The sequence below is a fragment of the Echinops telfairi genome, unplaced genomic scaffold, assembly GCF_000313985.2.
Source record: "Echinops telfairi isolate 266 unplaced genomic scaffold, ASM31398v2 ScPeMD7_443;HRSCAF=831, whole genome shotgun sequence".
Classification (NCBI taxonomy): domain Eukaryota; kingdom Metazoa; phylum Chordata; class Mammalia; order Afrosoricida; family Tenrecidae; genus Echinops; species Echinops telfairi.
This window is the reverse complement of record NW_022104341.1, coordinates 16,412,912-16,433,019: the sequence shown is the minus strand read 5'-3', so window position 1 is coordinate 16,433,019 and position 20,108 is coordinate 16,412,912. Positions and strand designations below refer to the sequence as shown.

The 20,108-nt window shown below is 41.4% G+C and overlaps 1 protein-coding gene across 1 annotated transcript in view; it reads left to right on the top strand.

Moving 5' to 3' along the window:
- Positions 1–821: 821 nt before the first annotated feature.
- The window catches only part of VCAM1 (vascular cell adhesion molecule 1), a 22,529-nt gene continuing 3,242 nt past the window's right edge, over positions 822–20,108 (top strand). Inside the window, exons 1-8 of the mRNA XM_004699227.2 lie at positions 822–996; positions 1,552–1,827; positions 4,186–4,506; positions 5,370–5,636; positions 10,176–10,451; positions 12,888–13,208; positions 14,328–14,594; positions 16,239–16,505. Coding sequence (XP_004699284.1) covers positions 933–996; positions 1,552–1,827; positions 4,186–4,506; positions 5,370–5,636; positions 10,176–10,451; positions 12,888–13,208; positions 14,328–14,594; positions 16,239–16,505 — 2,059 coding nt within the window. The 5' untranslated portion in view covers positions 822–932. The remainder of the gene's footprint in view (positions 997–1,551; positions 1,828–4,185; positions 4,507–5,369; positions 5,637–10,175; positions 10,452–12,887; positions 13,209–14,327; positions 14,595–16,238; positions 16,506–20,108) is intronic.

Here is a 20,108-nt window from a genome sequence, read left to right as displayed (position 1 = left end):
TATGCTTTTAACATGCTTTAACGGAGTTTGTCCTGAGAGCTGAAGAGATTTACCACTGCAGTTGAATTCTTCCCATTTGCATTTGAATCTGCAAAAGACATCCAATTCTCCAGCGCTGGAACCAGGGGCCTGGCACTTGTCTGAAACAGAGAGGAAAACGGATCCCCTTGTTTTGGCAGGGAAATTCAGTTATATTCCTTTATTCTCCAGTCAAGAATATCATTTCAAAACACGGATGTCTATTGTCAAAAGAATTATATTTATGAATAAGCTGTATAAAACTAAGAAGTCACACTGCCAGCCTTTTTGAAAATGACTCACCAAAGGAAGGACTTTGCTTTCTTTTTCTTATAAGAAAAAAAATTCACCTCTATTTCAGAATTGCAAACAGGTCTTCCTGAGGAACCAAAAAAATCAACCAGGTGACAAACTTATTAACCATTTCAAAATCTTGAGTTTAACTGACCATTTTGTCTCCTTTTTCTGAAAAGCTTTCTATGGGTCATACAGCCAAGTTGTGCCATCAGTACGCCCTTCATGTCTTTCTAGAATAGATAACTACATTTTGGGACTGAAAGTCAACTCCTAGGAAAAAAAAGTAAATAAATAATAAAAGTTGGAATTTGATAGCCTTGTACGGGTTTTCTTTTCCCAGGGCAGAGAAAGTTGTTTCAGTTCTGAGAGGGTTAATGCCGGGACTTGGCTGGGTGTCAATGAACATTTTTTTCCCTGGCTCTGCCTCGGGTTTCCCCTTGAAGGGATTTCCCTCCGCCCCTGCAGCAAGGCCCTTTATAAAGAGCAGACTTTGTATTTCACTCCTCGCTGAGCCTCACTGGCTTCAGGAGCTGCACACTCTGCCCAGGCGGTTCAGGTGGGACAGAAAGTGGGATCCTGGAAGCATTATTTTCTCTTCACACAGGGAGCAGCTTAAAATGCATGCGGAGATGGTCCTGATCTTGGGCGCTTCAAGTATGCTTTGGACGCTGTTTGCAGCTTGTAAGTGTCTCTTCTTGATCCGCTTCGGTGACTAACATTCCGTTTTAGCCCTGACTTTGGCTTCAGGAGTGAAGCCAGGCACTAACTCGAGTTTTTAAACAGGGGGAAACTGAATTTAACCTAAGTTTTCAATGTGCTATTGTTTTGCTACACACCACTGTATGGTGTTGGTAGGAGCTGCACACACACACACACACACACACACACACACGCACGCACACACGCACACATAATTGCTGTAAAACAAAGTTAGCACAGCTTGCTTAGAAAATTGCCTACTGGGGAGATTAATAAACACAGCTCAAACGTAGCACATAAGAAACAAATCTGATAAATAGATGTCAAGCGCATAACTGAGAAATCTAAGTGCAAATGATTTCAACACTCCCTTTGGCAAAGTGAACTTCTGGCTGCTTTGCCATTAGTCTGAATCGGTTTAGCAAAGAGATCCGGCTCATTGTATTTGGGACATTATGCTGAAACTGAGCAGAGAGTGAGAGCAGAATCTCAAATCAACCAGTGGTAAGTTTGCTTTTTCTCCTTTTGCCTTGGCAGCTCAGGCTTTTAAAATCGACATCTCTCCGGAGGACAAAATTCTTGCTCAGATTGGTGACTCAGTCTCACTGACTTGCAGCGCTGATGGCTGCGACAGCCCGTCTTTCTCTTGGAGGACCCAGATAGACAGTCCGCTGAATGGGAAGGTCAGGAACGAGGGAACCAAGTCCACCCTGACCATGGCACCCGTTACCTTCGACAACGAGCATTCGTACCTGTGCACAGCTTCGTGCAGTTCTGGGAAAGAGGAGAAGGGGATCGAGGTGGAAATCTACTGTAAGTGTTTCAGAGAATCGTTGCTCTCTACTTTGCTTTAAGATGATGATTGTTAGTATTTGTGAAAGTGGATACTCACGATCACATGTTTGATCAGAGGCCATGCAGCACCAAGGAAGCTAGAGGCAGCCACGTCAAGCACGAGAACTTTGCCACACACATGGTGTTCATGGCCGCCAGACAACCTCTGAGAAGCTCTGGGTTTCTTGTCAGTGAATTAAAAGCTTTAGAATTCTTTCTTTTTGGAAAAAAGTGTACCCTATTTTCCTTTGGTTGTGTGTAGCCACGATTTGTGCAGTTCATCCTTTAGGGGCTTTCCATTGATTTATTTTTAGGCAATTTGGTGTTTAAAATGAGTTTAAATATTAAATAGAAGATCTATAATGCAGCTTTCCCCCTAGAATGGAGAAAGACATCTGCAAACATTTCACTTATTTGACTTCGGTCTAGATAAAGTTAGGATTCATTTATTTACTTTCAGTGGCAATTAGCTTTAATGATGCATCTCACGAATATTTATTTATAGAATGAGTTAGATTTATCTCCTACATGAGTCCCCTTAGTTTATTCTAATTTAGTAGTTTAGCTTACCCAAATGCTTCTTGATCCAGGCTCAACTCAGCAACACCGAGTTAGCAAGTGGAGTAAATGCTAACCTGAAAGAAATCACCTACTTTAGATGCTGATGACCACTCTTTTTAAAAACAAACAAACAAAAAGTCATATCCATGTACGGTCATTTCCTCTTAAAAAGCCTCACTTGATTACCTTATAATTATGTTGATTCTTTTCTCATAGAAACCTCATTTGATTACCTTATCATTCTGTTGATTCTTTTCTCCTGTACTGGAGCCCAACCAACTTTTCCCATTCATCATACATGATTCTTCAGCAAGTCCTATGTACTGCTCATGCTTCACAAGCAACTGCCTGTGCGGCTGCTTTCAATTATCCTGGTCCTGCATGCACACGTTGTAGTTGCCAAGAGCCCCCTGAAAGGCCCCTTTATGTAAATATAGGAGAAGTAGCAAGTTCTTATATTACCTGACGTCAAGCTGTGCGGGCTACAGGCACAGTTCTTCCAGCACATGAGGGTCCGAAATTTCTAGTTGAAAAAGGGAAGAATACTGTGTTCTTTCAATAGCAGCAGCCCTGGCAATCCTCCGCCACTGCCCACAAATAACCAAACCAAAAAACAGTTGAAGTTGTGAAAAAGAAAAGACCCTTCTGGATTTAATTATGTTGCCTATGGTTTTTCTTCAAGAATTTCTGTTTCTCATTATGTGTTGAATAACCCTGCTTCCCCGCCACATTTGATTCTATTATTCTTTAGAGTTGAGGCCCTTCTAGTCTTTTTACTACATAAGGCCCTGAATCCAGGCTCTGTGTTAGCATCGCGGTGGTTTGTGATGCTGTGGTAGATGCCTCCTGGGAGGTCACAGCCGACTGCCACAGAACTAGAAGGTCCAAAGGGAACAGCGGTTGGGACAGTCAGGCAGGCATTCAGACTGCAAAGCTGCCTTCTAGAATTTAAGATTGCTCAAGAGTTCCTTTCTGGATGGCGAGTTTCTGTCAGAGGTAAAATTCTTAGAAGCCAATAATTTAAAGTTGTTCTTTCTTTGCTTAGGATAACTTATTTAATAGCTACTCTTTGTGATGCCATTCTGAGCTCCAGATTCCTGATCTGTGAAATAGAAATATATCTGCTCTGATTCAAACAGGAAAATGAGCCTGCAACAGCCTCCCCAAGTTGTAGCAATCCCAGCTCTCCCTGCCTGTGTGACCCCAAATCTACGGAATCCCCGTGTTTTCAATCTCTGAAAAGTAATCTCAGTCTTTTGGGGACTATTGAGGAGGTAAAACAAAATCTGTGGCTGGCCCATATAAGTATTCGAAAAGCATGGCTTTTGTGTCTCTTCTTTGATACACCCCTCAACGCACAAACAGCAAAACCAAAACTAGGCCACTTGCCCGTCTAGTCAGTTCTGACTCCTGTGCTCCACAGGGTTTGCCCGAGATGTGCCCTTTCCGTAGCAGCGCTCGGACCTTCTTCTGAGGCACTGTTTTGATGGGTTCCAAGAACCAACCTTTTGGTTCGTAGTCAAGTGCTTAACTAGTTGGGCAACCTTGGGAACCAGTACACATGGGAATAGAGCCCTCCCCCAAAATGGCTGATTGCAAGACTTGCTTTTTGAGCCCATCTAAATCCACGGAAGGCTGTTTACAACAATGGAGTCTGCAGCACGAAAACTGTGCTGACCAAAGCATTAGACGTGGTTTGCTTTGCATTAAACCGTAAGGAATCTTATTTAACCTGAGCAAAAAGCCCACTTACATCTACTAATTTGGTCTTTGCAGCTTTTCCTAAAGATCCAGAGATCCATTTGAGTGGACCACTGGAGGTCGGAAAGCCGGTCAGAGTGAAATGTCTGGTCCCTGATGTTTACCCATCCGACAGGCTGGAGATAGATTTACTGAAGAACAACCAGCTCGTGAAGAATCAGGAATTTCTGGAGGATTCAGAGAGAAAGTCCCTGGAAACCAAGAGTTTAGAAGTAACCTTTACTCCTATCATCGAGGATATTGGAAAAATCCTTGTGTGTCGAGCTAAATTACACATTGACGGAACAGATTCTGTGCTCACAGAGCGAGAGACCAGGAAGGAACTGCAAGTCCACAGTGAGTAGATGTAGCCTAGTCTTTATGCAAAGTTAGAGTCTGCTGAATAGCAATACATTTAGCAACTAATCACAAGAAAATACGTACAGTCTCGACTTCATTTTTATTCAGTGTGAACATAATATTTATCATCTGCATAATCCAACGAAAGAGCACAAGATTTGGGTTGAGAGACAGTGTAAGTTCTGGCTCCACTAGCTATAAATTTGCTTAATTTCTCCAAGTCTTCATTTCTACAAAAGGGGAATACTGCCTGCTTGGATTGTAGTAAGAAGGATCAAGCGAGAAAACATTTTGAATCATGTTTTTTAAACTCTCATAAAATACTTTGAACTATTAGCTGCACTGCTAGAGAGCTTTGAGGAGGTCAACATTTGTTCCATGCGTGTGCCTGTGTATGTGCATGTACATGTGCACACCCCCCCACATGCACGTCCAGGTGGGAAAGAGGTAGGGATTTGAATGCTCCCTCGCTCTGTGAGACTGCCCAAAGATCCCATTCCAGGCTTTGTCCGGTGATGGTTGCCACTCCCTGTCAGAACTGAACTGACTTGGATGAGCACTTTAGAGCAAGGATGGATGGGATTCTTACTTTAAGTGGGAGATCGAATTACCTAACTCCGAAGGCTCATCTTAATTTCTGAATTGTTGACTATCAGAAAACACCAAGCATCCAAAAATATAAATCAAGTTACTTCAAAGTTGACTTGGCTATTTTTAATGACTCAACAATTCTTTATATTAATTTGGCAGCACAAATTCACCCAATTGTTGGAAGCACATAGTAAACAATGAAAAAAAATGTATTTGGTTGGATCAAACAAATATTTCGCAATGGCTAACACTGTGACTTACCTTTCCAGTCTCACCCAGGAATACAGTCATATCTGTGAGCCCTTCAACAAGCCTGCAAGAAGGTGACGCTGTGACCATGAAGTGTTTCAGCGAGGGGCTGCCGGCTCCAGAGGTTTCCTGGAGCAAGAAGTTAGATAATGGGAACTTACAGCTCCTTTCTGGGAATTCAACTCTCACCTTAATTGCCATGAGGATGGAAGACTCTGGAATTTATGTGTGTGAAGGGGTTAATCTAATTGGGAGAAATAGAAAAGAAGTGGAATTAATTGTTCAAGGTAGGTAGACTCTGTACCAGGAAGAGAAAAGATGCTGCCATTGGTATTAGAGCAATGTGAAATGACTTCACTATGGTAATTGCTTCCACTTGAATCTACTTTTCTGATTCTTTGCCCTCTCTCATCGTTCCTTCAAGACCCCTGGTTGCACTGTGCGTTAGGTGTTGGGCTGCTAACCCAAAGATCAGCAGTTCAAACCCACCAGCTGCTCCATGGGGGAAAGATGAGGCTTTTTTGCTCCTGTAAGGATTTACCAACTCAGAAACCCCAGGGCAGTGAGTCTGGTTCAGGTTTGGGTGTCAGTCCCTCACGGTTCATGCTCTCCCACTAGCCCCTTAGCATGTTATCAAGTTTCCATCCCTGCTCTTCTTGTCTTGGCACGACAAAACCCCCAGATTGGAACCACCGCTTGTTGGTGACTCCCAAATTCATGCTTTAATCCCAAATGGTCGAATCGGTTCTACCTCCGAACGATCCCCCTGAATCAACCTATCCCCTCCCCCCAATCCTTTATATCCCACCGTGATTAATAGCAACTCATACATAGTGTAGACGTGATATTTGCCAAAAAATTATTCTTGCCACCTCACTATTTCATTGACCTGCACCAGAGTTATATTAAGTGCCTAAAACCTGAGGCCAGGTATAGTTCATAATCTGGGTGGGGTCAAATATTTCATTAGTGGCCCGTTTCAAAACAAAGCCACATGGTGTTCGCCTGCAGCAAATTATCTTCAAATGGGCTCCCTGCTCTCATTCTATCTCCCAAATAATCAGTGCTATGCACTACTGCCAGAGTTCTGATACTTAACAAAAAAGGGCTCATTTTATGACTCCAATCGAACTTTAATTGCATATACATTAAAATGAACATTTCTTCAAATGGTCACATGAAACTCTTCACAGTTTAGTCAGAAACTATCTTTGCAGTTGCGTGGTGACCCTACGCCTCACTGCATACTGTTCTTTCAGTGAGAGTTGCCTGTTCTCCCTTGACCTGGCAGAGTTGCACCCAGGCTTCAAGCGAAAGCTCATATCAGCCTTTCAATTCCAGATGCTCTAAGGCGAAATTCCTCCCTTGGTGTTCACTCAACTCTTCTTATAAATATCTATGTATTTCTGTTCATTGGAACACAATTCAGAGCCCCGTTTAAGAACCAAAGAATTGTGCTTGGTGCTGGAAATCATGCTGAAACTCACATGCCCTGCATGGGATGGGATAACATTTTTGGAGAGAAAGCCAGTACATAAATAGACACTTTGAATATAGTTTAGTTAAGTGCCCCAAATAACCTATGTTGAATTTATTAGTGTGGTTTGAGTGAAAGTTTACAGAACAAATGAATTGTCCATGTAGTAATTCATACACCCTTTGTCTCCTAATAATTTGCAAGTCCCTCAATGGAGCAGTGATCTTTTCCGTTCCTCCCTTGCATCCTCTTTCTGTTCATCCCTCTTTCCTGCTCCTTGCAGCCACCTGAGCTTTGGTTTTCACTAAATGCTGTCCTTTGGTCTTGAGCGGTGGATTATTAGTAGGAGTGCATTCCCTTTCAGGGTTATGATTCACTTAGGAGACTTGTCTGTTGTTTGATGGCAAGGTGGTCCCTGGGGGTGTGCACCTTCCAGGTTTGAAGGCCACGGTCTCAGGGGTTTCATTAGTCTTTGTAAAACCAGCAAGTCCTATCTTTTCTATGATTTTGAATTTTATTCTCCACTCCCGATTCTGTCTAAGACCTTCTGTGAACCTGACCAGAGTCAGTAGTAATAGCTAGGTGCCAGGGTAGTGCAGGCTGTGGGTCAAGTGGTCCATGAACCCTTTGAACTAATTGTTTCCTTGAGTTCTCGTCGCCTTCATTTTTCTTTATTCTAGGCAGAAGAGAGCACTAGTTGCTTTTTCAATGGTTGCCCACTAGCTTTTAAGCCCCCAGTTGCTCCTCACCACCACAAAGTGTAGACCATTGTCTTTGTGAACTATGTTCTGCCTATTGATTTAGCTGTCCTACAAGACTGTGGTCCCAAGGCCCCATGCTCCAGGACCCATATCCACAAGTCACTTGGTTATGACTAAAAAGCTTTCTTACTTCTGTAGCCGCTGTTTGCTCTCTTACATACATGGATATATTTATAGCACATACAAATATACATGTAGAAATTTCCTCTGCCAAATCTATATATTGTTGTGAGTGTAGTCCTGTTTGCCTATTCATACCTGTTCAGCTTGCATGTCTGCCTATGTATGTACTCATAGACTAGTATTTGATATTACTGATACTGCAGAATTTTTTATGTGAGAGTACTTACCTTTAATGTCTATAACTCTTGTAAGTGTACTTTTCATTGAACAGTAAAATCCTTCAAGCCAGGATCTGTGTGTTTGTGTGTGTGTGTGTGTGTGTGTGTGTGTATGTGTTAATGTTTGAGTTCTCATACAGTTCCTGGCCTATAATTGGTACTCAGTGAATATTTGCTGGATTAAAAAGACTGTAAATATAGGTAACGCACTTTTTTAAGTGGAGCTTTTAAGTTTAAAAATGTTTAAACATAGTGCTAAACTTGGATTGCTTAAAAAAATAAGATCCAAGGTCATTATTAGTCAATTAACTCAGCTGAAATGTTATTTATCATTTCCAAGAGACTGGGAAAGATATTAGACTAATAAAAGGAAGTAAAGCTGATCAAAAAATTCTGAATAGCTTCACTCCCTAATAAACTGCCTGCCATTTCAGTGGTGAAAGGAAATACATTCTAGAGTGGGAGAGTGGAGAGGGTTGCTTTGCATTTTATATCATAGTGGTTTGTAACCTCCTTAACTTCTGAGATAGAATTGGGAGAATCGAACTGTCAAAGTGCCCTTTTCAGTTCACTACAAGTAGCACTCTTGTAGGAGCCACGAGTTTACCTTGTAAAATAAGCAGCTACAGGAACAAGTGATCTGCCAACTGTCCACAAGCAGGAAGCTGGCTGTTCATAAGACCCTTCCTTTCACACCCCAACATATAAAGCATTAGGAAACTCGGCTTATAGTTTCTGAATGACCCCGCTCTTTCAAAATATAATAGCATATCAATTTATTGAGGTAATTTGAGGAGAGTCATATTTGAATGATACGACAATGTCACAATTAATCAAGCCAATCAAACAAACCAAAAAACTTCTCCTGGCACAGACACAAACCTTGCAAAATCCCGTGTGTTGGGCTTATTTATTTATTGAGACTTCCTTCCTCTACCCCCAGCCTGACATTTACAATAAGGAAGATTTTATTTATTTCCTGTGGAGTCTCATTTGTCCCTTCTGGCACTGGCCAGTCACTTGCCGTTTCTTCAGGGGAACAGAGCCAGGTTTGGAATGCCTCTCCCCTGAAGCAGCAGTCATCCGAAAGACGCCATGCACCCAGCGGGGATCGGCCTGTAGCCAAACAGCTTTCCTGGATATGTGAGCCTTGGGAGTTTGCCCTTCAGCCCCTGAATTAATTTTAAAGCCTTTTCCTGTTGCATTAAACAAATATTGGAGATAGTTTGTCTATCATTTTAATGCTTTTTACCTTGTTTTCAGCTTATTTCACGTGCCTTTCAAAGGGTAGCTTTGCAAGTGTTCAGATGGAAGCCCTAAGTGCTAGTCTATTATAGGTTTTACATATGAGGAGGTTTCAAACCTTCATGGAAAAATGAAATTTAAAGACAATGAATCTTTGCCAGACATTTTTGAAGTCCCCTCCTATAGGCTGAAGACATCTTTTGTGACATTTCTTGCGGCTCTCTTAAACAAAGAGAACCCAACCCACTGCCGTTGAAACCATTCTAATTGCAACCCTAGATTGGGCCCCTAAGACTGTAAATCTTTATGGGGCCAGAAAACGTCATCCTTCTGCGGATTGTCCAGTGGTTTTGAACCTCTGAACTCATAGTTAACAGACCAACATATATTCAACAGAGCCGCTAGAGCTCCTCACCATCTCTCTTAGACCCCGGTTTTCCTCCATCTGAGAATGACTTGGTTAGTTGTCTTAGTAGCTGCGAACGTTGGACCTTAAATCACACTCCCCTGGCTTTAAGTCTTAATTTTGCAACTTGCAAGCTCTGTGAAGCTATTTAACATTTCTGAGCTTTAATTTCCTGAAAGAGATAACATTATATATTCAAGCAAATGATTATGATGGTTCGATGAAATTGTATATGTAAAGTGGTATGTGCAAGATCTGACAAGCTGGAACCACTTACATTATTTGCGTTATTTTCACCATGATAAGGCCTTGATAAACTACATGCGAGAAGAGGCTGGATCATTGCTAGGAACAGATGCCGACTTCTCTTTTGACAAACTTCTATCTACATTCCTTTTATTAGGTGAATGAGGCTCATTCTTCAAAGATGTGGCCTCCTTTCTCTTGGTTCCAAGGTGGAAAGAGGTGATTTCTTCTTGGCAGAGATATTAGCTTGAGGGAGATGGGTGGGGAGGGGTAATCATAATTAAAGTATGGTTTAAAAAGAAATTCATCTTTTTTTCTTTTTCTTTTCTTCCTCTCCTTGCCTCTCCTAGAGAAATTGTTTACAGTAGATGTCTCCCCTGGGTCCCGGATTGCTGCTCAGATTGGGGACTCAGTGGTGTTGACGTGTAGTGTCACAGGCTGCAAATCCCCAACTTTCTCCTGGAGAACCCAGATTGACAGCCCGCTCAGTGGGAAGGTGAGAAGTGAGGGGACAAAGTCCACGCTGACGCTGAGTCCTGTTAGCTTTGAGAATGAACACTCTTACCTATGTACAGTCACCTGCGGGCACAAGAAACTGGAGAAAGGAATCCAGGTGGAGCTCTACTGTAAGTGTTTCTCAGAATTCTTTTTAATTTTTGTTTGTCTTTTTAAGTTCAGCTAGAAAAAAAAAAGAGGATGTGATAGCCAATGCGATCCTGGTGTTGAGAAAGGGGATTCTGCATTGGGTATGGTTGCTGATGGGTGGTGAGGTCTCCAGGGTAGAGTTCTCATTTTCTATGTGGGCATACACATTTAATTCCAGGCAGTGCCCCTCCTGTGTAGATCACTCAGCTGTCAGTGGAGATGTTGCTATAGTGCAGGTTTCCCTGGTGCTGAACAGGCTTCTCTGGAACAGGAGCTCCCTGGCTAAGCTGGACTAAGAAGAGAAGCCTGGTGATCCACTTTAGAAAAACTCTATGGACCACAAGGGTCCTGATTCCATTGCGCATGGGGTCATCATGACTTCGGGGCCAACACAATGGTAGCTGTTAACCACAGCAACTCGGTTCCTAAATCTCAGAACCAGAATGGCCTGAAGTAACATAACCAGCCTAAATCCTAACTATATACTGCATATATGCCCAGCATTTACAACCCTAAGTTTATGTCTTGTCAATATGCTCGTCATTCAGTTGATCACCCCAATGGTCCTTCTTTGTGCATATTGGGTGAGAGGACGTAGTAAGGAAGATGTGTGTGTGTTTGTGTAGGAAATTCCTGAGCACTAAAGAGATCCCCTACAAACACTCACTCAAGGAATAGCCTCCATGCAGATAAGTGGATGGGACAGTGACTGCCTGCTCTCTCGTCTGAGTTGGGGTAAGGCCTGAACCTAATACCTTCATTCGGAAAGCTGCAGGCAGGACAAGAAATGAGGCAATTAGGTGCAGACGAAGGCCAAATGTGAAGACAGGGCATTAGGATGGAGTTGTGAGTGGTAACGTAACAGCTCAGGTGAAAAGCTCTAAAGACTCCATATTGCTAGTGATATACATGGAAATTTATAATCTATATGTTGCTGTTTTCTTGTCACCTTCGTAAAAGTCATTTACAGCCTCAAGTCTCTAAGAATTTGACACCGCTGGAGTTCTTCCATTTGCAATGGGCGAAGAGCAAAACAAGGAAAATAACCACAAAGCTATTTCTTTGAGAGTGTTATTCTGCTTTATTTCACTCAGCAAAATCCAAGAAAACATATTGTACAGATTTTTCCACCAGAAACCCTGCCCAGACTTGTGTTAGCCATCAGGATTTCACTCAGAATGAGTTAGAGTATGTCTGTATAAGGATTTGAAGCTCTCAGAAGAAGGGTAGATTTTGTTGCCTTATCATATTACTCAGCCCCTAGGATCTGCTGATGTAGGCACATTCCCCACAGCAACGAGAACCAGCAGTGAAGTCTTAGTGCAATCTGGGAAAATTTGAGAAAGTATCACTTTAACAGCAGTTTGCTTGGTGCAAAAAAAATGTTAGCATTATTCTTACTCTTAATAACCAGATTAGTTTAATATCTATTGATTTACATGGGCTAGCTATAAATGTCATTATTTATGAACTAAGTCTTTTATACATCTTTTTAGTTTCAAGTTAAAAGTACGGTTGGAGAAATATTTAAAGCTTTCTGGGAAAATATCACCATTTGGAATGAAAGTGCTTAAAATGAGGACTGTCCTGTGTGTCTTATCTGATCCAGAGAGGCTGCAAAGCTCTGCGAATCTGAGTGTGGGCTCTGAGATCAGAGAAATATGGGTTCTGATCTAACTCAGTGGCTAACCAGGGGTGATGCATGATTACAGTCCTTTATCTTCTGTGGGGCTCTGTTTTCCTAGCTGTAAAGTAAATTAATTACTACCAATTTTATCAGGCTGCTTGGAAGACTGAGATGATGAATAATAAGAAACTAGCACCCTTATACTCTGTTAATTTTATAAGCATTTCAAATACATATGTAGTTAGCTAAGTACGATGGTAGAAGCTGGCAATGTTTTAGAAAAGATCAGACCACGCTTCTCAGCGAGGCTGCTTTACTGAAAAGAGGAAAGCAAGAAGCATGTTTATAACTTAGATCTCTGAGTGGTCCCAACAGTTCGCACTTCACTCCTAACCTTAAGGTTGGAAATGTGAGCCCACCCAAAAGAAAGCTCTAGTGATTGTCTGTAAAGATGTCAGTCAAGTACCCCCGCCACCCTTGAGCTCCTGGGGTGCCTATGAGTTAGAAGCAGCTCAATGTCAAGGGCTTTGGTTTGTTTGTTTGACTTTATCACTTGGTGAACTAGGTATTTCTTTTATTCCTAGCATCATTTATATATAATATCACTAATAAGCATTTACATTTAATGTCATTACTTATATATCGATAATCACCTTTATATTGCTTATCTATTGATTTTTCTGGTGAGGTACAGCTGTCATTTTGAGGACAACTGTGGGAGTTAATTCAGATTAGATTCACTTTTCCTTGAAGGCCGCAGATAAGCATCATTTTTGCTTGATGTTTGCAGCATTCCCTAGAGATCCAGAAATTGAGTTGACTGATGCGCTAGTGATGGGAAACCCTGTCACCGTAAGCTGCACGGTTCCTGATGTGTACCCTTTTGACCGCTTGGAGATTGAATTACTTAAGGGGAAGAGTACTATGAAGTATAAAGACTTTTGGGGAGACATGAATCGACAATCCCTGGAGACTAAGCGTTTGGAAGTGACCTTCATCCCCACCACCAAAGACATCAGAAACGTTCTTGTTTGTAAGGCTAAGTTAAATATTACTGAACTGGAGTTTGAACCCAAACAAAGGCTGAGTTCGAAGACACTTCATGTTAACGGTAAGCACATGTGCAGTGTGCCTACCATGTATATGGATTTCTTGATCATGCTTGGCAGTCCGTAGTCAAAACCTCTGGGAAAAGAAACACACAGAAATGAAATATCAAAATCATGATGATTACAACTCTCCAAACGTGAAATAACAGCCTGTTATTTACTTAGGAGTATGAGTAGGCAATTTGAGAAAGGGTCAACTGGACAGTTTATCTGCTCTCAGTATGGTACCGGCTGAACTGACTCATGCATTTTCAGTCAGTCAGCGGGTTGACTCAAGGCTGGTTGGTCCCAAATGGCCCCCATTCATGTGATTAGGCCTTAGCTTGAAATGTTCCCGCCTCCTTTCTCCACATGTTGTCTCATCCTCAAGAAAACACACTCGCATTTGCTCCCCACGGCTGTGTTTGTGTCCAGGGGCTGGTACGGAAAATTGCTTCTTTTGTGAGGTTTAGTTAGCTTGGACGTCCTACCGTGTTACTTCTCCCCTGTTTTATGGTCAAAGCAAGTCAAGAGGCCAACTCAGATTTGCCTCAAGAACAAACCAAACCCTACTGTTTGTTGTTCCTTTGATTCCAACTAGCAGCTCCAAAGCACAGAGTAGAATGGCTCCACGGGTTCGGAAGCGGCAAGTCTGTATAGACTGCGCTACACCTTCCTCTTGAAGAGCAGCTGATGGGTTCAAATCCTCGATCTCTTGGTTACCAATCCAACACGGAACCCACCGGGTCAGAGGCTCCTTGAACCCATATTCCTAGGGTAGAAAAAGAGATCACACCCTTTGAAGAGAAGGGGGATTGTGGTCATGACTAATTTAGCATGATAGCAACACACACAATTGTTGAACATTCATTCTTTAGTCGCAAGGGCGTTTCTATAGCACTTAACTTCCATTGGAAAATACTTAACTTCCATTGGAAAATACGTATGACGTGCGTATCCTACTCACCATTGTTCTACTAATATAAATGGTAAGCTAGGGACAGAATCCTCCTACGGTGATGTGATCAAAGTTTATAAACTATTGTAATCTACGGACTCCCTAACCAATTGTTGCAACATTATTAACACTTAGAAACTCAGGGTACAAGGTATTAAGCTAACCAGTGGCTTTACCTTTTCAGTTGCCCCAAAGGATACAACCATCCTAGTTAGCCCCTCTTCCACCCTGGAGGAAGGTAGTTTTGTGAATTTGACCTGCTTCAGCAATGGCCTTCCTACTCCGAAGATCCGTTGGAGCAAGCAACTAAGTAATGGGGCTCTACAACTTCTTTCTGAAAATTCTACTTTCACCTTGATGTCTGCAAAGATTGAAGATTCTGGTATTTATGTGTGTGAAGGGGTTAACCAGGTTGGAATAAGCAGAAGAGAAATCAAATTAATTATTCAAGGTGAGCAGAGCATTATCACTAATTATTATTGATATTTCCGACTATGAGCAAAATTCTCTTTGAAAATAATTTTTTAACCAAAAAAAAAAAAGAATTTATGGCTTTGAAGAGCTCTTGCCGGCAAAGTTCCTGAAATAGCCCTTTCCCATGAACCATGCCAAAATCACTTATCCTAAAATTCTGTTCAATCTCAAATGGAAAGCTAGCTCGAGGAACTATGCCAGGAATTCCACTTCCACTTATGAGGCGGTGATTATCTTGTTGAAACATCCACTATAGAAGTAGGACATATGTATTTGAAAATGATTTAGGATGAAATCTATCTGGCTTAAGTGGACTGTGAATAGAAATCTCCAAAGGGCTCTGCTAGTAATTGCTTAGAAGGCTCGTTGGGCATTTAAACCTTTTGTAAATTCTAAGATTAAGGGTAGCAGTTACTACACTTTTTGGTTCATCTGCCTGGTGCCAAAGAGCCACGAGATGGAATTAAGCTGTCAGTTCAAGACAGCCTTTCTCCAGGATGGAAATTCAGTAGTGAAAACAAAATTACATCCTAGGTGGTAGGTTGAGGCCATGCTCAATCGGGGTTTCCCTGATGCCTTTCACCAGAAACCAAACCAAATCAAACCAAACCAAACTCACTGCCAGCAAGTTGATTCCGACTCAGAGCGGCCCTATAGGGCAAGGTAGAATTGCCTCTGTGAGTTCTGGAGACTTGAACTCTTTACAGGAGTAGAGAGTTTCCTCTTTCTCCCATTTCCTTTCCTACCCGCTTGACATCATTCCCTTTGAGATGTGGGCCTGGGTGAGGAAAGAAACCTTGAGTCGTGTCGCAAGGTAGATGATCACGATAGGAATCTCACTAGGAAATGGTGACGCGGCATTTCCCTTTGAGGGATCATGTATTAATGAAGATACCGTATGTCACCAACTACTTGGCAAGTTGTAAACACAGTTGTGGTTGTTACTGCCAGAAAGGAAGTCATCTCTACGTAGCTTCATTTCTTGATCTTGGAGGCTCTAGCTCAAAATTTCAGTCTGTAAAGGACTTAAGAAGCCCTGGTGGGGTAATGGGTTACACATTGAGTTGCTATCCACAAGGCTGGTCAGTAGTTCTAACCCACTAGTTGCTCTGTGGAACAAAGACGAGGCTGTCTACTCCTTTAAGATTTAAAGTCTCTGAAACCGGAAAGGGCAGTCCTCTATACTCGAGGGTTGATCTGAGCCAGATTTGACCCGATGGCAGTGGGTTTGGAGGGAAAGGGCTTTGGACTTCAAGGAAAACTTTCTGCTACCACTCTCCCCCCAACCCCGAAACCTCCCTGAGTCATAGAAAACTTGATCCTAGTCTTCACATTTTAATCCTGTATTTCTATTAAACACCCTGTTAAAAAAATTAAGAGTGGCTGAAGAATTAAATTAAGGGATATGAGAGAAGTATCAGACATATTTTCCTTTTCTTAAAGACCCACTCAATTGCCACAATCAAGCAAATGCTTGGCTATTTAACTCAACCTTCTAAGCATTTAATGCAAACAGTATACATAATTAGCTCCTAGGCTGTTTTAGTTTCTGTCATTAAGGTAATATGGAATTGGTTTATATTTCACTTAATCAACAGCGGTTTTAAAATTCTCTTCACAGTTCCACCAAAAGACATACAACTTACAGCCTTTCCTTCTGAGAGTGTCCAGGAAGGTGACACTGTCACCATCTCCTGCACATGTAGAAACGTGACGGAAACGTGGATAATCCTGAAGAAGAAAGCAGAGACTGGAGACAAGACTCTGAAATCTATAGGTGGCACATACACCATACGCGAAGCCCAGCTAGAGGATGCAGGGGTTTATGAATGCGAATCGAAAAACGAAGTTGGCTCTCAGTCAAGAAGTTTAAAGCTTGATGTTAAAGGTTAGTATTTCTTTGTCTTTTTTTAAACAGAGATTTGGTGTATTATAAAGACTCCCTAGGACTAAATGAATGAATCGTCAAAGTGAATCTGAATTCCATGTTGATTGAGATTACTTTTATATGCTTTTTAACATAATCAAACCCATCTGTTCTATCACACAGCGTTTAGCCGGAAGTGGACATAAATCATTGGTGGATGAGGCATTGCCATTTTCTCCTCTCCAAGCTGACCATGCACCGTTGGTTTCTGAGGTCTTGCATTTGATAAGTGCAAGCCTTTAACAGTCTCTTTCACCTTTCCGGGAGGACATAGGGGCACGGAAATAGTAGGGGGAGTCCCTAAGTGGCACCAGAAATTAGTGCTTGACTGCTAGCTCAAAGGACGATGCTTTGAACCCCTCCATGAGGCACCTCCGAAGACAGGCCCTTGATAACCCTATAAAGCAGGAGGTGGCAAACTTTTGAGATGGAAGAGCCAATCCTGTCTGGCACAACAATTGAGAAAGTATTCAAGAGCCATAAATATATTTTTACAGACAAGTGAAATCCACATTATCTGAATAATATCCTTAAAATTTTTTTTCAATTTTACCTCAGAGCCACATATACATACAGAAAAATCTGCATATGGCTCTTGAGCTGCAGTTTGCCTCCCTCTGCTCGAGAGCATAGTTCTTAGCTTCATGCCTGGGGTCAGGATGAGTCAGCATCGACTCAAAGGCAAGTAACAACACAAGCAGTGAATGGACATTCAGGGAAAAGAAGGATTCTACCTAGACCTTCCAGAGGAAAGAGAATTTTCTAGATTCTCTTCTTAGGATAACAAATTATCTGAGGTAGAGTGTTTACTCTTTTATTTTTCCTTTATAAAAAGTTTTATTGGATCATAATCCAAGCATACGATGCCATAGTTCCATCATATTAAGAAGTGTATAATTAGTACCACCATCAATTTTAGAAAATCTTCTTATTTTGTTATTAGCTTCTCATTTCCTCTCAACCTCTCCCACAATAGCCTCTTAATCATGAATAATGTATAAGAATCCCTAAACTGTAGGAGGGGTCGTTGGGTGAGGGAAATGTTTAAAATGGATTTTTGCTAACCAAAACGCTGGAGGTTCAAATCGTACCCCGATGCTTCTCAGGGGTGGAGGGTGGGGGTTAGGGGAAGGCCTGGTGATGCACTTTTGAAAAACAACAAAAAAATACTCTATGAAACACAGTTCTACTGAGAAACACATGGGGTCACTATAAATCGAATTTGACTCATGGCAATGCTTTAGACACTGAACCAACCAACCAACTGCTATAGAATTGACCGGCCTCACGTTTCCCTAATCTCCTAAACACTCTTCTGAATTCAGCTAGGAGCTGTTGAAATAAGTAGAATATGCCGCCCTTACCAATTAGTCTCTAATTTGCATGAGAATGAGCTCCAGTTGTGTCCTGGAAACCAAATTGGTCAGTGCAGTGAGCAGTGCTGGGCCTCACTGCTAACTCCATCAAGAATCTGGCACTGCTGTCAGCGTTCGTGACCGCTGCCAGTGTAAACCAAATCTGAACCCAGCTCAGAACACAGGTGACTGCTTTACTTCTCTGGCCAAGTTTCTCGGGATTGCAACCCGTACTCTATGTTTTCTATCTGCGATGTATGCTTTGCACGACAATAATATCAACATATCCATCTCTAAATGTTAAAGGGAAAATAAGATGATTACGCGTACAACTTTTAGTCATTTCCCTGCTGTGATTATCTTGAAAATAATTGATCTGACCAATGATGATACTGTGTTCAAAGGGTGAAATGTTTGCATTGAATAATTTCACTCAAAGTGTCAGTTCAGCAGGGCGTTTCCAATGAAGTTGGGGCTGATTCTGGGTGGATTGAGATCTGTTCTGAGTAGATACAATTCATTCTTTCCTATTTTCTTTAATCTCTGATGCCTCAGTTTTTGTAGGCTGTTGACTTGATTCCTGTTCGCGGTGACCCTGTCTGACAAGAGTAGAACTGGCCCATAGAGTCCTTCCCTGAAACCGTTATGGAAACAGATAGTTAGATCTTTGTGCCCATGAAGGCCCTGGTGGATTTGAACTGCAGAGCTTTGGGTCCCCAACTGAGCACGTAACCATTGTGCCACCAGGGTTCTAGGCCACCTGTAAGTGAGCCTCGTTCCGGAAAACGAGATCCCTAACATTTCTGTCTGTAGTTAATTATTTTCTTTTGAAGATACAATTGAAGGCTTCTCCCCCCTACTTTTTAACACTTAGACACGTCTTTTCTATGAGCTATTAAATTATCAAGTTACCTCTACCACTTCCACATTTTACTTACATAAAATCAAAGAATATTGGTGTTCAGCTAAAAATCCAGGCACTCAAGCTAAGAGTGGTTTAGAATGACTAGATATGAATGGAGACAAAAAACTGTCATTATTGTTATTTATTTATTTATTTATTTATTTATTTATTTATTTATTTATATTTACCTGTGTGTGCCGTGTGTGTGTGTGTGTGTGTGTGTGTGTGTGTGTGTGGAGGTGGTGGCTGGAGTTCATTCAGTAGTATAGTTGAGAATTTTTAGGATTTTTGTTATTTAGACAGCTAATCAAAAATGTTATTTTAAGGTTGCTCCAGCAACGGACTAAGTAAGAATTTGTTTTACTGCAGGTACCTGAAGGAAAACTGAAAGAGAAAAGATAATACTTACTAAATTTAAAATAACCAGTAAGCCCAGAAATACTACTGGTACCAATATTGACGTCCAATAAAAATTATGATCACGGCTGACAGCTAAATAAGACATAACCCTTACACTTTGATTAGTTCTACTTTGGCAAAGAAAAGTCGAAAACTGAAGCAGTTATCACTATGTAAAATACTTTGTAACTTCAATCGTTTGAAAAATTGACTTCACATGATGTGACCGTAGTGATTCTATTCTAGTTGTTTGATCTCCAGTAATTCTATATTTCTTTTTTCCCTATTTTTAAGAACTTTTATTTTCATTCTTTTTAAAAAAATTATTATTAATTGGGATATATATATCATATAATTTCATAGTTCAACTACATCTAGCATAATAGTACAATTGCCACCACAATCAGTTTCCAAACATTCTTTTTCTTCCTGGACTCCTTGACATAGTCTCCCTTTCACTGCCCCCGCGAAACCCTTATTCTACTTGTTGTCCTTATGGGTTCACCAATCCTGGGTTTTTATACCGAAATACAGAAAACCATGTGGTGTGGCATTATGGGTCTGTAGTTCTTACGGCATGGCCCTAATCTAGACTTGCTCTTATGAAGAAATCATGGAAGATATGGTTGCTATAGCAAAATGTGGTGAAGAAATCAAATGGGTTCCTGGCTGTCAGAAAGAATAGAATCTGGGGTCTCAAAGACTTGTCTTAAAACTAACAGCCACTTATGTGAGGCATTAACTAAATCTCTGTGGAAGAAGCACACCAACATGTGTGACCTAAGGACGGTAAATAATAAAATCAAAATCTAGAAGGAATTGTATCAGAGTGTAAATTCTGGGCAACTGGTTTGCAGGAGGTGATCGATGGCAATGAAAGCTCAAATTCCATTTGTAGGGTCCCTG